This window comes from Euprymna scolopes, chromosome 16 (assembly GCF_053919585.1).
Source record: "Euprymna scolopes isolate OS-2025 chromosome 16, ASM5391958v1, whole genome shotgun sequence".
Lineage (NCBI taxonomy): Eukaryota > Metazoa > Mollusca > Cephalopoda > Sepiida > Sepiolidae > Euprymna > Euprymna scolopes.
The window spans coordinates 106,921,172-106,940,052 of record NC_136497.1 but is presented as its reverse complement, the minus strand read 5'-3'; the positions used below and the strand labels follow the sequence as shown (position 1 = coordinate 106,940,052).

Below are 18,881 nucleotides of genomic sequence, written 5' to 3'. Positions count from 1 at the left end.
GGTTTCTTAAATTTTTTATTTATTATTTTTTTTTTTCAAAGTCAATTGTCTGGCCCACCCCCTCTCACAAATGTAAACATCTAATATTTGCAAGGGGGCGGTCAAAGTGTGGGTGCTCAGTTTACATTAGATTTATTTCATTGTATGTACCCCCCACCATAAAAAACAGGTGGTCATAAAGTGGGTGCTCATTTTACGTAAAATTATTAGGAGATCTCCACTTTTTTAAAACTAACATTTAGAAACTACATGTTAACAGTAATTTTATACGTTATTTTTTTCCAGTACTACCGAAAACCTGGGAAAGTGGTAAGGTTAAATGATTTTTCTCGATGGTGGAAATATACATATATACACATCCCTCCCCCCAAAAAAGCCTTGATAAAAAATAACAATTAACTAGGCTTAAATTTGAACGTAAATTACATTAGTTACAGAAAGTTGTATTTTTACCACTTTTTCTAGACTGTACAGACGTTAACTTTGTATTTTTTTTTTACTTGTTTTTACTTTGAATGAGGGGAAAATTTTTACATTAGCTCCACCTCTGCATTCCCTTACTTGCTTATATTTCAGCTGCCATGGCTGCCACTATCCACAGTGACCACCAACAATGACCCTAGTTTCACTTTTTTACGAGGAGGCGGGGGGGGGGGGGTCATGCTTCCACCGGGCATTACCAGTTCACTGGTCCTGCTAGTATATATATATATATATAAAGAGAGAGAGAGAGAGAGAGAGAGACTTCTGTTCAAGTATGACGAGATTGCTGGATTCGGTAACAGAAACATGTGTAACTAAACGGTAATAGAATAATATATATATATATATATATATATATATATATATTATAAGTGATGGGACACTTCCAAACTTTTTCCTGATTACCGTGTAAGTACCGATTCTGATGCTTTTTAAAAATATTCAAATGACTGTAAACCCCACATGTAATATAGTTTGCAAAACATAAAAATACACTTGGAGTGTATATTATAAGAGTAGATCTTTCTAAATATTTTTGGTCCCTCGACAAAAGGAGGGTGGACCTGTAAATTCACTCTTGTCCGTTCGTTTGTCCGCACTTTTCTCAATTACTACGCCTTGGAATTTTTAAAAATTTTGCACAAACATTGAACATGATATGAGTAAAAAAGTAACAGAATGGATTTTCCGGGAATACTCTGGTTGCCCCCTTAGGGGTGCCTTTAGGGTTAAAATGGCTAAAATTGACACTTTTATGCATTAAAAAAAAATTGGTGCCTTCGATTTTTATAAAACTTTCTGAAAAGTTGTAACTAACTGATTTCTATATAAGTTTTTTTGTCTCTACTTCACGATAATGCTAGGGTGTGCCCCAGGGGCTCTTTTAGGGCTAATAAAAACACTCCATTTTTGGAACTATTTTACCATATTTGACCAAAATTTTGTGTATGTCTATTTAGTAGTTTTGCATCGTGGTGAATTCAAATTAAATATGTTAAGTCCTTGGGGACTTTTGTGGCTAAAGGGGGGGGAGGCAAATGATGGACTTAGTCATTTCTTATTTTGCATGGTGCAGAACTCAAATTTACATATGTTAAGGTCTAAAACTGCACCGTTTGTTCATTTTCGCTAGGATTTGTTGTCCCCTGGGGACTTTTGGGGCTAAATGGGGAGGGAGGGAGGTAATGCTGAACTTAGTCATTTTTTTATGCCTCGTTCATTGTGCACTCATGGGGGACCATGTATGCTTCACTTGTTTTTTAATTATTTTTCTTGAAATTGCTAAAAACATTGTAAGACAATTTTTTAGCAAACCTTATTTGCATTTGTTTGTCGTTAATGTTAGTTGAAATTCTCATAAACGATTAAAAAGAATCGATTGGTATGCAAAATAAGAAAACAGTGTAGAAATAGAATAGTTACCAATGTCAACAATGAGGTTCTACATAATAAAGTACTATTTAGAAAAGCATTCTTCACATAAGGAGAGGTTAATGTTAACTATCCTGTATCTTCCCTTTTTGAAAAACTGTTCATATTTTTTCCCACAATTATACAGATTTCGATTGATTTGCATTACTGTAAAAGGAAAACACATTTCAGATAATGATGATGATCATCATCATGACGACGACAATAATGACCTTTAGCTAAACCACTTCCCAAAAATGAGATTTTATTTTTGTTAGATGATTATGGGGTTGAAAGAGAGAAAAAAAACCAAAAAAAAACCAAAAAACAAACACGCAATTATTTTACAATTTCGAGTAGGAAAGCAGTATTGTACATAAAATTAATATATGATCATTTCTGGTCTAATCTGATTTTTTAATCTTGTCTAATCATATGAGAATTTTTTGAGGAATAGATTTCTTCTTCTTTGTTTTTTCTCTTCTTCCTTTCTCTTTAGTTTGCTTCATTGCTGCTGATGTTGTTGGTCATGTGACTACTTTCTGCCTCTTGATTGATCTGCACATTCTGCATGATTTTTTATAAAATTCAAGCTGAAGTTGGCAGTTTGGACTTTACACTTAACATATGTTGACGTGCTATCTTCTCTTCATCTAAGCAGGACATTAAGATGGTGAAGTGAACTCGTCTAAGTGATCTGGCAAAATTAATATGTTGAAGGGATTGCATTCAAATAATCTGACGAATTTGTATCTTGCTGAGAGAAATCTACTTAAAGTAAATTCAAGAAATCTGTCGAGGACTTGGCAGTTTAATATGTCGGGAAAATACCAGCTTACAGGAGATAAGACACATGTGGGAAATATTCTCGCTTGGAAAGATTGAATTAGAATTGTCTATCACTCTAACTAAATATTTTCTTCTAAGGCCTGAGGAAAATGGGTACGTCTCAAGCTGCAGTTTTTCAAAGTCAAAAGAAAAGAATATTTCTATTCTGACCGTACTCAAAGAAGGAACGAGGAAGTTTTTTACCAGGCTTTTTGCCTCTTCAGAGATCATTATTATACAAAGAACTATGTGTATTTTTTTTTTTTTTGTTGATTATTCCTTCAGGAAAATGAGGGAATAAATTCCTCATTATAAAAGAACACTATCGGAACAATTTTAGATAGTAAGTTATCTTTATCTGCAGGCATATCAATTAATCTACTCGACAGGACTTTTAAAAAGTGACATTACAAAATGTAAACTTAAATAGCAAACAAAATTCTTTTTGACTTTGCTAAAGTATTTCGACCTGTCTAAAAAAAACCTACATTGGTTTGAAATCTCATATTGCAGTAGTAAATAAAAAAAAGGTGGAGGGCTTCTCAACCCATCTGTTTTTCTTTCTGTCTTACCACACAAAGGACTTTCTTTGTGACTGAGAGAAAATTATAGTATCAGACAGACCATGAACTTTTTTGGCTCTAAGTTTTTTTTTTCTTTTCTTAATAAAATTGTTTGTTTGTTTCTATCCACCAAGTCTTTTCTCTTTTCATTATTTTGTGTTTGTGTTGGTAACATTTTTAGTGGCCTTCATTGGAAGTGATGATAATATTTTTGACAATCGCTCAAAAAATCGAAAATTAATCAAAATAGAATTTAACATTTTCACTTGGTTGTTAACATATGTTTTTTTGGTTTTGAGCGGTTATCAAGGATCCTTCTGTAGGGCTTATTGGACAGCTATTTTTAAAATTCTAACTCAAGGAGGAGGCACTAAGTTTGTTTCACATTAAAATCACGCTTTCAAATAAATTTATCCAGGTAGGTAGGAGAGCCTTGCCTTTGATAACATTTATTGGTTGCATCTGTGTTTTTCATTTCTTTTTTTTTCTGTTTATTACAGTAACAAATGTTCCAATCTCATTCTTCCTTTAGGGGTGCATGTATAAGATTAAATGTAGATATAATTTCCTTTGAATTCAGAAAAACTTTAGAATGTTTTCTCTTTATGTAGTTTATCCAAGATTTTTATAAACTGATCATGAGATTTACATCGATATTTTTCACTTGTGTTCCCCTCCAAAAAAGTACGATAAAACATTTATTATTTCAGAAGGAGCAGATGGCAGACACCACCAATGTACAGCAACATTAAAGACCCTCGTCTAGAGCATTTAAAATCTTTTAATAATCAAGTGAACTCAATGGGTTGGAGGGGGGGTATAGACATTTAGTGAATGCATGTGAAAAGATTACAACAGGAATAGGCAAGTTATCTATAAATAAAATAAATTAAACTCTGTGTTAAATTGGTAAATGGGATCTACACCCCATTCTATGGCCATTAGTGTAAAATGAACGATTTTTGCTTGTTTCATTATTTTATTGCATAGAAAAAAAATTAAAACAATCTGTTTGAAATCGGAAATTAGGCTAAAATTTTTCCCATACTGATTCATGATTCCGATTAATTGTCCCAACACCAATATACACACACACACACACACACACACACACACACACACACACACACACACATATATATAATATATACAATCGATTGGACAAAAACAAGTCATTATAAGCAATAGACTTTATTTAGTCCATTTAACTTTCCAGCATACCATAGCAGCAAAGCTAATGACCTCCATATATTCCCAACAATAACCTATCACTAGAAAGACATTTTAACATAAGAGATAGCATTACAAACTAATAAAGACAGATAGCTGACAGGAGAAATAGAAGGAAATAGAGAAATTGATTTCTAATAACCTCCTAGAATGATTCAAACATATATATTTTTTTTTTTAACTATCTTCAATTTTAAGATGTTTTCATGATAAACGTTTAAAAGCAAAAAAGAGAAAAGTTTTACTTTAGAATTATTAGAATTTTTATGCATAAAACTACCATTTTTTGTTTTTAAACATTCACATTTTATTGAGTATTTTTGTCTGCTTATAATTGACTTTTATTCTATGTACAAAATGTTGACCTTTTTCATTTTTGCTTTTGTTATATTTTTGTTGAAATTCTTATTTTAATATAATCTATATTCTTTTTACAGTGTGCAATTTTGTGGTCCACGATAGATGTCTAAAAACAGTGGTGTCAGCCTGCTCAAGCATTGCCACAAATTTGATCAAAGTAAGTCAGCACTTTTCTCTATTACACACACTCACGCACACACACACACACACACACACACAAACACACACACACACACACACACACACACACACACACACACACACACACACACTAAGATAAAAAGGTGTAAAAGTATGATATAAGTAATGAATGGAAGTGAGTTTCATAAAGTTTGTGTTTCAATTATAATATCTTTATATGGATTAGAACATTTGATTAGAACAATATCGAACTGCATAAACAAACTTTCTACTTAAGGAGTCAGAGGGGTCTACATTACTTTTATGTTATGGCTGTATTCTTTTGTGAAATTTTGTTATTGTAATTGGTAATTGTAATGGTATCAGGAATCTAAAAGAATCGGTAATTATATCAGAATCAGAAAAAATATTGGAATCGTTTCAATCACTTCTCTATATAATACAAACTATTGCAGCAAAGTTTAAATCAGTTCTTCAATTTGAGCTTAACTTTCAATGTTGTAATTAACCAACTATCAAACTTTGGCACACTATTTGTAAGATTGTTATCTAGGAAATACATCATATAAGCAGAAAACAATGATTGTTTACATCATTACTGCCTAGAAAATAATTATATATGCATGGGGACAATATTTGTTTGAAAAACTATTGTCTAGGAAATCCAGAGTACAATATTTGGTTGCAACATTATTTTCAAAGAAATACATTATATATGCAAAGGACTAAATTTCTAAGCAATTTTTCGTGCAGGAAGTAAGTTGTTGAGATGCTTGAAAAAGTGATAATCAATAGGCGAGAGGTCCGGTGAATATGGCAGATGAGGCAGAGTTTCGTAGCCCAATTCGTTCAGCTTCTGCTGGGTCAGTTGAGCAACATGCAAGTGAGCATTGTCATGGAGGAGAATTTGTCACTTTATATTGACCAATCTCAAACACATACGTTGGAGCATCTGGTGCATTTTGTCAATTTCTCGGCAGTACTTCTCAGCTGTAACTATTTCACCCATATTCACAGATCACCAAACAGTTACCATAATCTTTTTTTGTGTGTAATTTTGGCTTCAGGAAGTTTTGCGGAGCTTCTCCGGCATCCAACTTCTGTGCTGAACGTTGCCAGTTGTCATAGAGGATCCACTTCTCATCACACGTCACAATCCGCTCTAGAAAGGGGTGGTTTTTGTTGTGCAGAAAAAGCGTAGAAAACACCTCAAAACGACGATTTTTTTTTTATTATTGTTTAATTCATGTGGCACCAAATTATCCAACTTTTTTTACTTCTTTAAATGGTGATCAACTCATGTGGTTTTGTGAGGATCAGCTTCAACTAAAGCTTTCAAATGTTCATTATACCCCACAGTCAGCAGCAACTCTTGTTCTAGTTCAAACTAAGCCAAAAAGCTGCCGAGGCATCTTGTGATATCAATGATATGTTTGGCCCAAGAACCACTAACGAATGTAGTTCAAGAAATTTCTCAATGGTGACGAGAGGCTCAAAGATGAAGACGGTTGCTGTTGGCTGACTGCGGTTGATAACGAACATTTGAAAGCGTTTCATACCCTCGAAAAAGTTCCAGCAAAAACCTAATGATAATAAACCAGCCTTGGTTTTCTCCAGAATGTGCTGCTGCCATTGCTCACAGAAATCACTTTTTCCATTACTTCCAACATAATAGATGTACTGAGAATATAACCGCTTCCAGGACTGTCAGCAACTACTGTAAAAAAGTTACAAAGAATGCAAGAGAGTTGTATGCTCAGTCCGTTAAGTCCAAAGTAGCTGAGCAGCGGCTTGGTTCCCACTAGTTTTAGCAAATAGCAAACAGAATCCTGAACAGAAGCGTGTGCTTTATCCCAACTATCATTAATGGACCTGAGGTAATCTCGTCAGCATCAGACAAAGCCAAACTCTTTGCCAAGAACTTTGCAGATAATTCTACCCTTTGTGACCAAGGCCGCCAACCCCCAATATTTCCCCCTGTATCAGAAAACATGTTATGTGCAAATATCTGTATATGATGTTGCCAAGCTAATGAAAAACCTTGATTCCAGTAAAGCAACTGACCTTGATGGTATTCCAATTATAGAACTCAAAAAACTTCAACCTGATCTAACGCCCATACTTACAAAACTGTTTAAACGTTGTCTTAAGGAGAATTGCTTCCCATCACCCTGGAAAATCTCATCAGTATGCCCTGTATTTAAGAATTCATGTGATTGCTCATCTCCCTCACAGTACAGGCCAATAAGTCTTCTGTACGTCATGAGTAAGTTGCTGGAATCTGTTAAATAGAGAAGTAATCAACCATCTCATCAAAAATAACCTTCTTAGGGACATGCAATATGGTTTCCGTTCTGCTAGATCTACAGCAGATGTGTTTACAGTTATATCTCAGAGGATTAGCAAATCTCTCAACAGAGACTCCCTTTCTAGGGCAATTGCTCTTGACATATCAAAGGCCTTTAATAGAGTATGGCATAAAGGTTTACTTCACAAGATCTCCAGCTACGGTATAGCTAGAAATGTCTTCTCAATTATTAAATCATTTCTTTCTGATAAGCTCATAAGAGTAGTAGTTGATGGGCAAAAATCAGAAGCTCACAGTATTAAAGCTGGAGTCCCTCAGGGGTCCATCCTGGGCCCAACTCTCTTCCTGATCTACATTAATGATCTTTCAAATCACATCCTTACATCATTTGTAGACATTTGTGCTGATGACACTACTATCTATGGTAGCACATCTAAGACAGTAAACGACCAAGTTCTCTCCAATTCTCTCTCCTCTGATCTTGAACAAGTGGTACAAAGAGGGGAAAGAGGTGGTTTGTTACTTTTAATGCATCTAAAACCAAGCTTTTATCTTTACATCATCAACGCTCTTATCCCCATCTGGCATCAATCGAAATGAATGGCTCTTGTCTTGGAGAGGCTTCATGTTTTGACAAGCTTCTGGGCTTGACCTTTACGCCTGATCTGAAATGGAATACATACATTAAATCCGTTGCCAAGGCCACTGAAAAAATGGTGGGATCCTTCTATCGATCTAGTAGATATCTCACTGCTGATGCAATTCTCTATCTTTATAAGAGCCAGGTACGTCCAAGGATGGAGTATTGCTGTCACATCTGGGCAGGAGCTGCTAGAAAGAACTTATCCTGCCTTGATAGAGTTCAAAATAGACTTCGTAGCCTCGTAGGAGATGTCCTTTTCTCTTCTCTGCAGCCTCTTTCTCACAGAAGAGATGTTGCGAGTTTGTCTCTGCTTTATCGTTATTTTCATGGCAAGTGCTTAACTGAGCTCCAATCTATGGTCCCCCATCTCATCAAACTTTCACAAAAAACACTCTTCTAGCAGAAAACACTATCAATAATTTCCCTTACTCTTTATCTGTGCCTAAACCTAAACATAGATTCCATGAACAAAGCTTCTTTCTTAGAACTGCACACCTATGTAATTGTCTTCCATTTTCCTGCTTTCCAGCTAACTACAATATGGTTGTCTTCAAGTCTAATGTAAACAAGTTGTTGATGAGCCGTTCCATATAAATTAACAAATTTACTGAATTTCCATTACTAACGAGCACTATATTGTCCAATTTCTACTGTACACTTTTTAATCCTTATCCTCGAGTGGCCTCTTGGCCTTGATAAGTGGTGATGCCTATGTAAAAAAAAGAAAGAAAAAAGGGGTTCTACACTTCACTATTTAGCCTTCCGTTTTAATGCCAGCAATTATAAACTAGACTACTTATAAAAGCCACAGTGAGCACATTTGGCATCGCCTTGGAATAATGTCATATTTCTTATGCTTTTTTGATTCCACCTTATGTTTCAACTGAAATCGTGTTGAGAGGATGATCACAGACAGAATGAAAATAATTTCTTTCATACAACGCTTTAAACACTGTGAATATAATGAACACAGTAAGAATAACCGCTAAACTAATGTAAACAATCAAAAAAAATTTTTTAATTTTATTTTCATTATTTTTAAATGAGACATTCTTGACCAACCTTTATTTACATCTTTGGAACTGTTTTCTTCATATATATTATTCCTTAATTGGAATTCATTTTTGAGATGGGCATTATATATATTAATTTATTTTTATTTTGGACTACTATTCTCATCTTTATTAGCTGTTGTTTTTCATCTTTTATTGGTTTGTTTATTCACAACGTTTCGGTCAACTAATTCCTCTGGCCTTCGTCAGGTGGTAACCGCGACGGATAGGAAAATTAATATATATAATGCTCATCTCAAAAATGAATTCCAATTAAGGAATAATATATATACCAATCGGTACGAACCCGACTATGGAAGATCAGATAATAAATAAACGTGGATTTATAAGATCAAAAATCCAACCTTGATCGCCCTTTGGGGCCCGTGGCGCATTTGATAGAGACGTTGAATCTCTACAGTCCCAGATGAACATTGTCTGAAGATAGCGGTTTCAATCCCACCCAAAGTGTGCCAGAGGTTTACTTGGCCAAAAATGTGATGAGACGACAACAACTATGGATGGCAGTGATGGCTGAGAATGCAGTTAGGAGATTCGAAGTTCCTATCCATCGCGGTTACCACTTGAGGAAGGGCAGAGGAATTAGTTGGCCGAAACGTTGTGAATAAACAAGCCAATAAAAGATGAAAAGCAACAACTAATAAAGATGAGAATAGTAGTCCGAAATAGAAATAAATTAATGTTTTCTTCATCTTAATTGTGTTTCCTTTCTTTTGGTTTCCTTTCTGAAGCACTAGGAAAAAAAAAGTGATTAATAGACTCGCTATCTTTCGAAGCTTATAACAATATGAATAATATAATTTAAACCTTAATTTTTGTTTCAATAAAAGGAACAAAGACCAAACTTTAAAATAATAAGAGGTTTTATCGAAAAATATACAATATTTTTTTAAAATCGGTTTTCTTTAAAAAAGATTTCACAAAATTCAACGAATTTTAACTTTACCGAAGTATAATAAATATATATAAATTCAAAAAATCACCTACCTATATAAAATACTAATAAATGGATACTTCCATTCTTCATTTATGAGAATTTGTCTGTTTTTATATTTTATATTTCATGTATTTTTTATATAAAAGAATTTTTTAAACAACCATTTGAAAAACACATCATTACGTAAGCATTAGCCAGTGTTAGCAAGCCGGTGTTTTCTTGTTTCTTCCTGTTTTGAAATACGGAGAGATAAAAGGGCTATAAAACGTAAAAACAACACATACGCATGAGTCATCAAGCCTTGTGCGTGCAAAATATATGTCAACGTAGATGAATAATGATCACATTTTACTTATCAGTTTTTGCCTTTAAAAAAAAAACACTCGATGAAATTTCGATTTTTTTTTCTTCTCTCAAAGAAATACATGCGTTTTTGATTTAATATATTTTATTTCTTTTTTATGGAGTAAATTTTTTTTTTAAATATCTAAAAAAAAAAAAAAAAAAACACCGAATGAAATAGAAACAATTGTCGTAATTATACGAAATTTTCTGGACAACATAACAAGATTATAAGGTTTTACTTAAAAAAAAAAAAAATTCACCATGGTTTAAAAAAAAAAGGTTTTAAACGTTGGACTTTACGGGTAAATTTGCAAAAAACTTCTTTTTTTGTTTTAAATTAGCTTATTTTATTTATTGATCTTTTATTTTCAATTTGTGATATATAAATTTGAGGTGAGAAAATTAATTATTTTCATTTGAATAGACATTTCAAAATGAGGAGGGGTAAATTTAAAAAAACGCTTGTCTAGAATATTGTATTCGGTTTATTGGAAAGAGCATAAAATTTCACATTGAACCTGAAACTATCGTAAAAATTGAACCATTAAAAAAATTTTGATAGATTTTTAAAGTTTACAAATTGAAAAAAATTTCACTCGTAAAATTAAATTGATTTCATTATGTAAAAAAATTGGCTGCGTGGACGCGCACAGACACTTTGTAAACACTGTTTTTTTAAAAAATAATATTTCTATTATTTTTAAAACAAGTTTAATAGTTTATTTTGGAAGTATATTCAATAAAGAAAATAAACAACCCACTTTAAAAAGAGAAATTACAAGTTTTTTATATTTTATTCACAGTTTTGTGTTAGGGGTGTCAAAAATTTCCCCAAAATTCTGACACTCCTAGCCGACACTCCCCTCCCCATCTTTCATACTAGCTTTTCGGTGCTTATTCAACGGAACCTTAAATCTAAGGGAGATAACCAGCATAGACATAGCAAAAATAAGCATATTTTGCAAGATATAATTTGGAATGCAGAAATACTCAGTAGAACAAAGGAGTGTCAAAAATTCCAAAAAATTCTGACACACCTACTGAAGCACTAATAAATTTTAGAGAAGCATACTAGAGACTGAATTTGTATCAATAATTATAATTTGCAATTAATAAAAAAAATTTACTTTCAATTAATTGCAAATTACTGTAATAAATACAAACGTATCGCAACTTGAGATAAAATCTTATTTAAAAATTTTTTTAAAATCTTAATTGTGGCCCTGTATTCTCTAGGCTTCTTCAAGTGTATTTTTGTTGTACCCTGTCAGAATTTCGAATTGATGATAACAAAAATTTATGAAAAATGCTGAAGAGTTGTAAAAATGTAACTATGAGAAAATGTCAAAAATTTCAATGTATTCAGTTGTTCACAATAGTGCAGACGGCTTGATGATAAATGGCACAGACTGTACACTTGGCATAAGATATGTTGTGCTACAGCTATTAAGTGACATAGATTAATACCCTTCAAAAAATTTCAACCCACATACCACTTACTCATATCTGCGATGGGAAAATAGTTGGGTAGACTTGGTAAAATAAATTGCGGCCATGGATGAACATAAACTTTATAAAGTTTATTTGATTTTTGTAGCAAAATCAATTTTTTCTAATTTCGTTTTCACAATAATCTTCAAGAGAGCATTGATTGCTTAGGTATGTTGTCGTGAATGTAAAAATTTTCAGTTTTTGTTTGTTATTAATATTTATTTATCTAATAACTAAATGAATATAAAAAATACACATAGGTATTTTTTCGTAAATGTAACAATTTGTTAATGTTTATTTATCTAATAACTTAATGAATATAAAAAATATACATACGTAAGTTTTCGTAAATGTAAGAATTTGCAGTTTTTGGTTGCTTATTAATATTTATTTACCTAATAACTAAATGAATATAAAAAATATACCTAAGTAGGTTTTCGTAAATGTAAAAATTTTCAGTTTTTGTTTGTCATTAATATTTATTTATCTAATAACTTCATGAATATAAAAATATACATAGGTAGGTTTTCGTAAATGTTAAAATTTTTTAATATTTATTTATCTAATGACTAAATGAATATAAAAAATATACATAGGTATGTTTTCGTAAATGTAAAATTTTCAATTTTTTGTTTGTTATTAATATTTATTTATCTAATAACTAAATTAATATAAAAAATACACATAAGTAGGTTTTCGTAAATGTAACAATTTTCAGTTTTTGTTTGTTATTAATATCTATTTACCTAATAACTAAATGAATATAAAATTTACATATGTAGGTTTTCGTAAATGTAAATATTTCCTTTTTTTGTTTGTCATTAGTATTTATTTACCTAATAACTAAATGAATATAAAAAATATACGTATGTAGGTTTTCGTAAATGTAAAAATTTTCAGTTTTTGTTTGTTATTAATATTTATTTACCCAATAACTAAATGAATATAAAAGTTATACAAATGTAGGTTTTCGTAAATGTAAACATTCTCAGTTTTTGTTTATTAATATTTATTTAACTAATAACTAAATGAATACAAAATATACATAGGTAGCCTTTCGTAAATGTAAAAATTTTCAGTTTTTGTTTGTTATTAATATTTATTTACCTAATACCTAAATGAATATAAAAAATATACATAGGTAGGTTTTCGTAAATGTAAAAATTTGTTAATGTTTATATTTATCTAATGACTAAATAAATATAAAAAATATACATAGGTATGTTTTCTTAAACGTAAAAATTTGCAGTTTTTGTTTGTTATTAATATTTATTCATCTAATAACTAAATGAATAGCAAAAATAAACATAGGTAGGTGTTCGTAAATATAACAATTTGCAGTTTTCGTCTGTTATTAATATTTGTTTAAAAAATAACTCAATGAATATAAAAAATATACAAATGTACGTTTTCGCAAATATAAGAATTTTCAGTTTTTGTTTGTTATTAATATTTATTTTCCTAATAAGTAAATGAATATAAAAAATATATAAAGGTAGGTTTTTGTAAATGTAAACATTCTCAGTTTTTGTTTGTTATTAATATTTATTTATCTAATAACTAAATTAATATAAAAATATACATAGGTAGGTTTTCGTAAATGTAAACAAAATTCAGTTTTTTTTTGTTATTAATATTTATTTATCTAATAACTAAATGAATACAAACAATATACATATGTAGGGGTTTGTAAATGTAAAAATATCAAGTTGTTGTTTGTTATTAATATTTATTTATCTAATAACTAAATGAATATAAAAAATATACATAGGTAGGTTTTCGTAAATGTAAAAAAATTTCAGTTTTTGTTTGTTATTAATATTTCTTTATCTAATAACTTAATGAATCTAAAAATATACATAGGTATGCTTTCGTGAATGTAAAAATTAGCAGTTTTTGTTTATTATTAATATTTATTTAAAAAACAAAAAAAATACAAATTTCAAAAAAAAATTTATACAAATTTAAAAAAAAAACAAAAAAAAAAAACAGGAGGCCTACATCGGCAATATTTTCTCTTTAGGAAAACCAGTTTCAGTTCTTATGTTCATGTCTCGGGAGGATCAACGAATTCAGTTACGTAACAAAAAGAAAATGAAGAATTTGGTCCTAAGGTCCAACACACATGTATCTTGAACATGAGCGGAAGGATTAAACTCTTTTATAAATAAAATGCAGGTAAAATACGAAATAAACAGGCGAACACTTTTTGAAAAAGAAACAAACAAAAAAAACAACACAATATTAAAAACAGAAAAATTATTCTACAATAGATAAGATAAGAAGAAAAATATCAAAGATAGTATGGGTGGAGTGTTTAACAAATATATTCAAGAACAGAGTGAAGACATGTATACATACTGTAGTGAAAATTGAGTGTGACTGCAGTCATGGAGGTGGGCTGCATGTGCGAACTCGAAACCCGAGCGATGGGACACGAGAAGGCAGCGAATCAGCAGGTTTGATTGCACATTAACTTGCAAAAATGAGATAATATAAGGCCAGGAGTTAAGATGTTTGAGAGAGTCGGGCCGTTGAGTTATTGAGAACCGGATGGAACCGTGGCCTTCGTTATAAAGATGGCCGGCCAGCTGAAAAAATGACGTCATCGCCGAGGTCCCAACAAGCAAGATATGTGGAACTCTTAGACTGTCAATAATGAACAGTAATTTTTACAGACAGCGTTACAAAACTTCAAAATTGGATTAAAATAAAGAAATAAAGAAAGAACACGATGATTTATACTGAAACTCATCTAATATTAATAATAAAAAAATAATAAAAAAAACACAAGTTATTTGTTTAAGTATTATAAGCAATTGAATATTTCGTTGTATTATAGATTTTAAAGATTAGAAAGCGTTCTTTAATTACTTATAAATTACATTTTAAAAAGTGAAGGAACACGATTTGATTTGAACTAAACTTGAAGTTTATTTAATATAATTAAATGAAAATTATGCATGTAAGATTATGAATATTTGAAGCAGAACACAAGCAAAACATTTGATATGAGTTAAGACAATAAACAAACATTAAAATTAAACTTTTTTTTTAATCAAAATGAATATTTTTTTAATCAAAATGAATATTTTTAAATCAAAATGAACCACAATATTTTTTCAAAATCAAAAACAATATTTTTAATAAATTCATGAAATATTGCACAGTAAAAAAATAATTAACCTAAAGAAAAAATCATGTTTCTTATTTAAGATTATTTCACCGCATAACAAAAATAACATGCAAAATCATTTTTTTATATCCATATTTTCAGTTTGTTAAAATACGTGGGTTTGTATTACTGTACACATAGATTCGAAAAAGTTGTCAAAAAACAAATATATAACAAATAAATGTTATCAAAGGCAAGATAAGTTACTTTTCTGCCAAACTGGATATATTTTTTGTGTTTTTATTCAATGTAACATGTTTATTCAGCTCGAAAAACATACAGTGTTTACCGATGTATTCGAAAATTCAAGATGGCGTCTCACACCCTCTTTAACACCGTAAGTTTGGAAAAAGGTGTTATAAATAAAAAAACTATTCAAAATACTATTAAAAACCCGCCGAATATATGTCAACCTATGTCACGGTAACATATATTGAGCGAGTTTTTAACAGTATTTTATCCGGTTTTTTATTTATAACATCTTTTCCCACACTTACCGTGTTAAAGAGAGAATCAGACGCCATCTTGAATGTTCCAATACATCGGTAAACACTGTATGGTTTTCGAGCTGAATAAACATGTTACATTGAATAAAAACACGAAAAATATATCCAGTTTGGTAGAAAAGTAACTTATCTTGCCTTTGATAACATTTATTTGTTATATATTTGTTTTTTGACAACTTTTTCGAATCTATATGTACAGTAATACAAACCCGTTACGTTTCTACCAAACTGGATATATTTTTCGTGTTTTTATTCAATGTAACATGTTTATTCAGCTCGAAAAACAGTGTTTACCGATGTATTCGAAAATTCCAGATGGCGTCTGGATTCTCTCTTTAACACGGTAAGTTTGGGAAAAGGTGTTATAAATACAAAACCGGATAAAATACTGTTAAAAACTCGCTCAATATGTTACCGTGACATAGGTTGACATGTATTCGGCGAGTTTTTAATAGTATGTTGTATAGTTTTTTATATATAACACCTTATCCCAAACTTACCGTGTTAAAGAGAGAATCAGACACCATCTTGAATTTTCGAATACATCGGTAAACACTGTTTTTCGAACTGAATAAACATGTTACATTGAATAAAAACACAAAAAATATTTGGTAGAAAAGTAACTTATCTTGCCTTTGATAACATTTATTTGTCATATATTTGTTTTTTGACAACTTTTTCGAATCTATGTGCACAGTAATACAAACCCAATTACGTTAATGAAATGAAATGAAAAGACCACGAGTGAACGCGCGTTTTTTTTTTGTTTGTTTAGTTTCATATATATATATATATATATATATATGTATGTATTTTTAAATTTTATCTTTCTAGCTTTAAAAAAAAGTTTAAAAATTTTATCAGCCGGCATAATTTATTTTTAAATATTGAAAAATTTCAGGAAAATTAATTTTTGCTAGATTTTTAAAACACGTGTTTTAAAGAATCGATGTTGTCTCGCATTTTCATTAGTTTTGTATGCTGTAAAAATTTTTTTTTTAATATTAGCAATTTATTTGAAGCTTCTTCTTTGGAATGGTAAAAAATTTAGGATATAATTTAATTCAATATTATATTGAATTAAATTATAGTTACATCGTGTTAAATACAGGGGGGGGAGAAGCACGTTAAAACTTACTTTGCTGAATGGAGATGGTGTAAAATCTTTTTTTTTTTTTACTGCATTATAATTCTTTATCTTTCGGAAATGAAAATACTGTCACTTTTTGGTCCTTTATGATAATTTCCTCAGCAATTTGGAACGATGCACCGTGAAGGCATTTTAATAAAAAAAAAGAAATATTACACTGACTCCAAGACGTTACGAGTGCCTACCGGTGACTACCGGTGTCACCGGTAAGGACGATCCGTGATGACGTCAGCAGATTAAATTATTTTTGCCCACCGGCCATCTTGTCTTTTAAGACGGTCTTGATGGAACTGGGTTAGAGCAAAGAGTGTCGCTGAGAATCCAGTCCAGTTTTTTTTTTTTTTTTTTTTTGATTAGGAGCTATTTTGGCTTTAAATATGGAACCAATGTGGATGAGATAAAGTGGGAAATTTTAGATGATTCGCGTCGAACCAGGAAAATTAAAAGTCGCATTGAAAATTGAAAAGCGTTGTCAAAGCGAGAATTGAATGAGTCGTGTCAAACTGCGAAGGTTGAAGATATGAAGTGAGTCGGACTTTTTTTGTCTTTTTGTTTGTTAATCCCAGTGGGATTCATTGGATTTCTTTAACTATCGTCATCAAATGCGTTCATTTGACGACGATAGTTAAAGAAATTCAATGTTGGAATGCAGTTCGGTCTACTTATTCGTATTAAAGTCGTCGTTTTTCAACGAGGAATTTAGAGAGAAATCCTGTTGTGTTTAAAAGAAAAAAGTTATCATTTTTAAACAAAAAATATTTTATTCGTACGATTTGAGTCGGATTTTATTGTGTTTGAAAAAAGTCATCGTTGTTAAAAGAACTTAAAATGCGATTCGAATGACTTGTATGTATTGGATTAATTTTTCAACGAAGAATTTAAAATGAAATCCTGCTGTGTTGAAAAGAAAAAATCGTTTTTAAACGAAAATTATTTTATAAAAGTACAATTCGAGTCGGATTTTATTGTTTGAAAAAAAGTCATCGCTGTTAAAAGAACTTAAAAGTTATTTTTAAATACGGAATTAACATGAAATCGTGTTGTGCTGAAAAGGAGAAAAATGGTGTTGTTTTTGAACGATAGTTATTTTGGTGAGAATTACAATTCAAGAAGAAAAAGTAGTCGCTGTTAAAAAGAATTACACTGCGATTTAGTCGACTTGTATGTAAAGTCGTTTTTAAATGAGAAATTTAAAAATTAATTTGTGTCTAGCAGAGTAGTGAGCGCTAGGTGTGTCTAGCAGGGTAGTGAGCACTAGGTGTGTCTAGTGGAGTGTCGAGCGCTAGGTGTGTCTAGCGGAGTGTCGAGCGCTAGGTGTGTCTAGCGGAGTGTCGAGCGCTAGGTGTGTCTAGCGGAGTGTCGAGCGCTAGGTGTGTCTAGCGGAGTGTCGAGCGCTAGGTGTGTCTAGCAAAGACGGATACTACTTCCCTACCCAGTTTATGATCATGAGATCAGGGGGGCATGTAGTGAAAATTGAGTGTGACTCCAGTCACGGAGGTCGGCTGCATGTGCGAACTCAAAACCCGAGCGATGGGACACGAGAATCAGCAGGTTCGATTGCGCATTAATTTGCATAAATGAGATAATATAAGGCCGGAAGTTAAGATGTTTGAGAGAATCGAGCTATTGAGTTCTCAAGAACTGGATGGAACCTGGTTAGAGCGGAGAGTGTCGCTGAGAATCCAGTCCAGGTTTTTTTTTTTCCGATTAGACATACTATATAGAATATTAGCCTAGAAGAAAGAGAAAAGGTTTTGTAAGACTTACACGTTCATGTTTTTTGCTCTTGTGCATGGGTGCCTTATGGTTTGTCATTAGAGTCTTTTGCATGGTGTTGGATGTTCTATAATTTGTTTCAGGTGGGTTAGATTTTCTCAATATCGTTATTCGCCAATACTTGGTGTCATGCACATATTATTTCCTTTGGTCTGGCCCTTCTGTTGTTATTTGGGACTCAGCAGAAGCCGTTATCTTGTCTCTCCACTTTTCTTCTCCTTTCTCTTTTTTTGGAGGGGGAGGCAAAACAAATGCTGTTAGGTCTGGTTGCACACGTTAACTCGTAACTCATAGCTCAGTCATAGAGGTACACATACACATTCTTTTTATCTTTCGTGTTTCCTTTCTCTCTCCTCTCCCTTTCTCTCTCTCTCCCTCTCTCTCTCCCAAGCTGAGAAGGAACAACAATATTTATTTAGTTATTTATTTTAAACGAATGTCTTTACTCAGCTTTTTTTTTCA

At 31.5% G+C, this 18,881-nt stretch overlaps 1 protein-coding gene across 2 annotated transcripts in view; it reads left to right on the top strand.

Annotated features, from left to right (window-relative positions):
- Positions 1 to 18,881, top strand: part of LOC145296039 (diacylglycerol kinase theta-like) — a 1,210,689-nt gene that overhangs the window by 619,177 nt on the left and 572,631 nt on the right. For both annotated transcript variants that reach the window (XM_080142083.1, XM_080142084.1), the window contains one exon: positions 4,952 to 5,031. In XM_080142083.1, the coding sequence (XP_079998209.1) occupies positions 4,952 to 5,031 (80 nt within the window). Of the gene's footprint in view, positions 1 to 4,951; positions 5,032 to 18,881 lie in introns of those variants that run through there.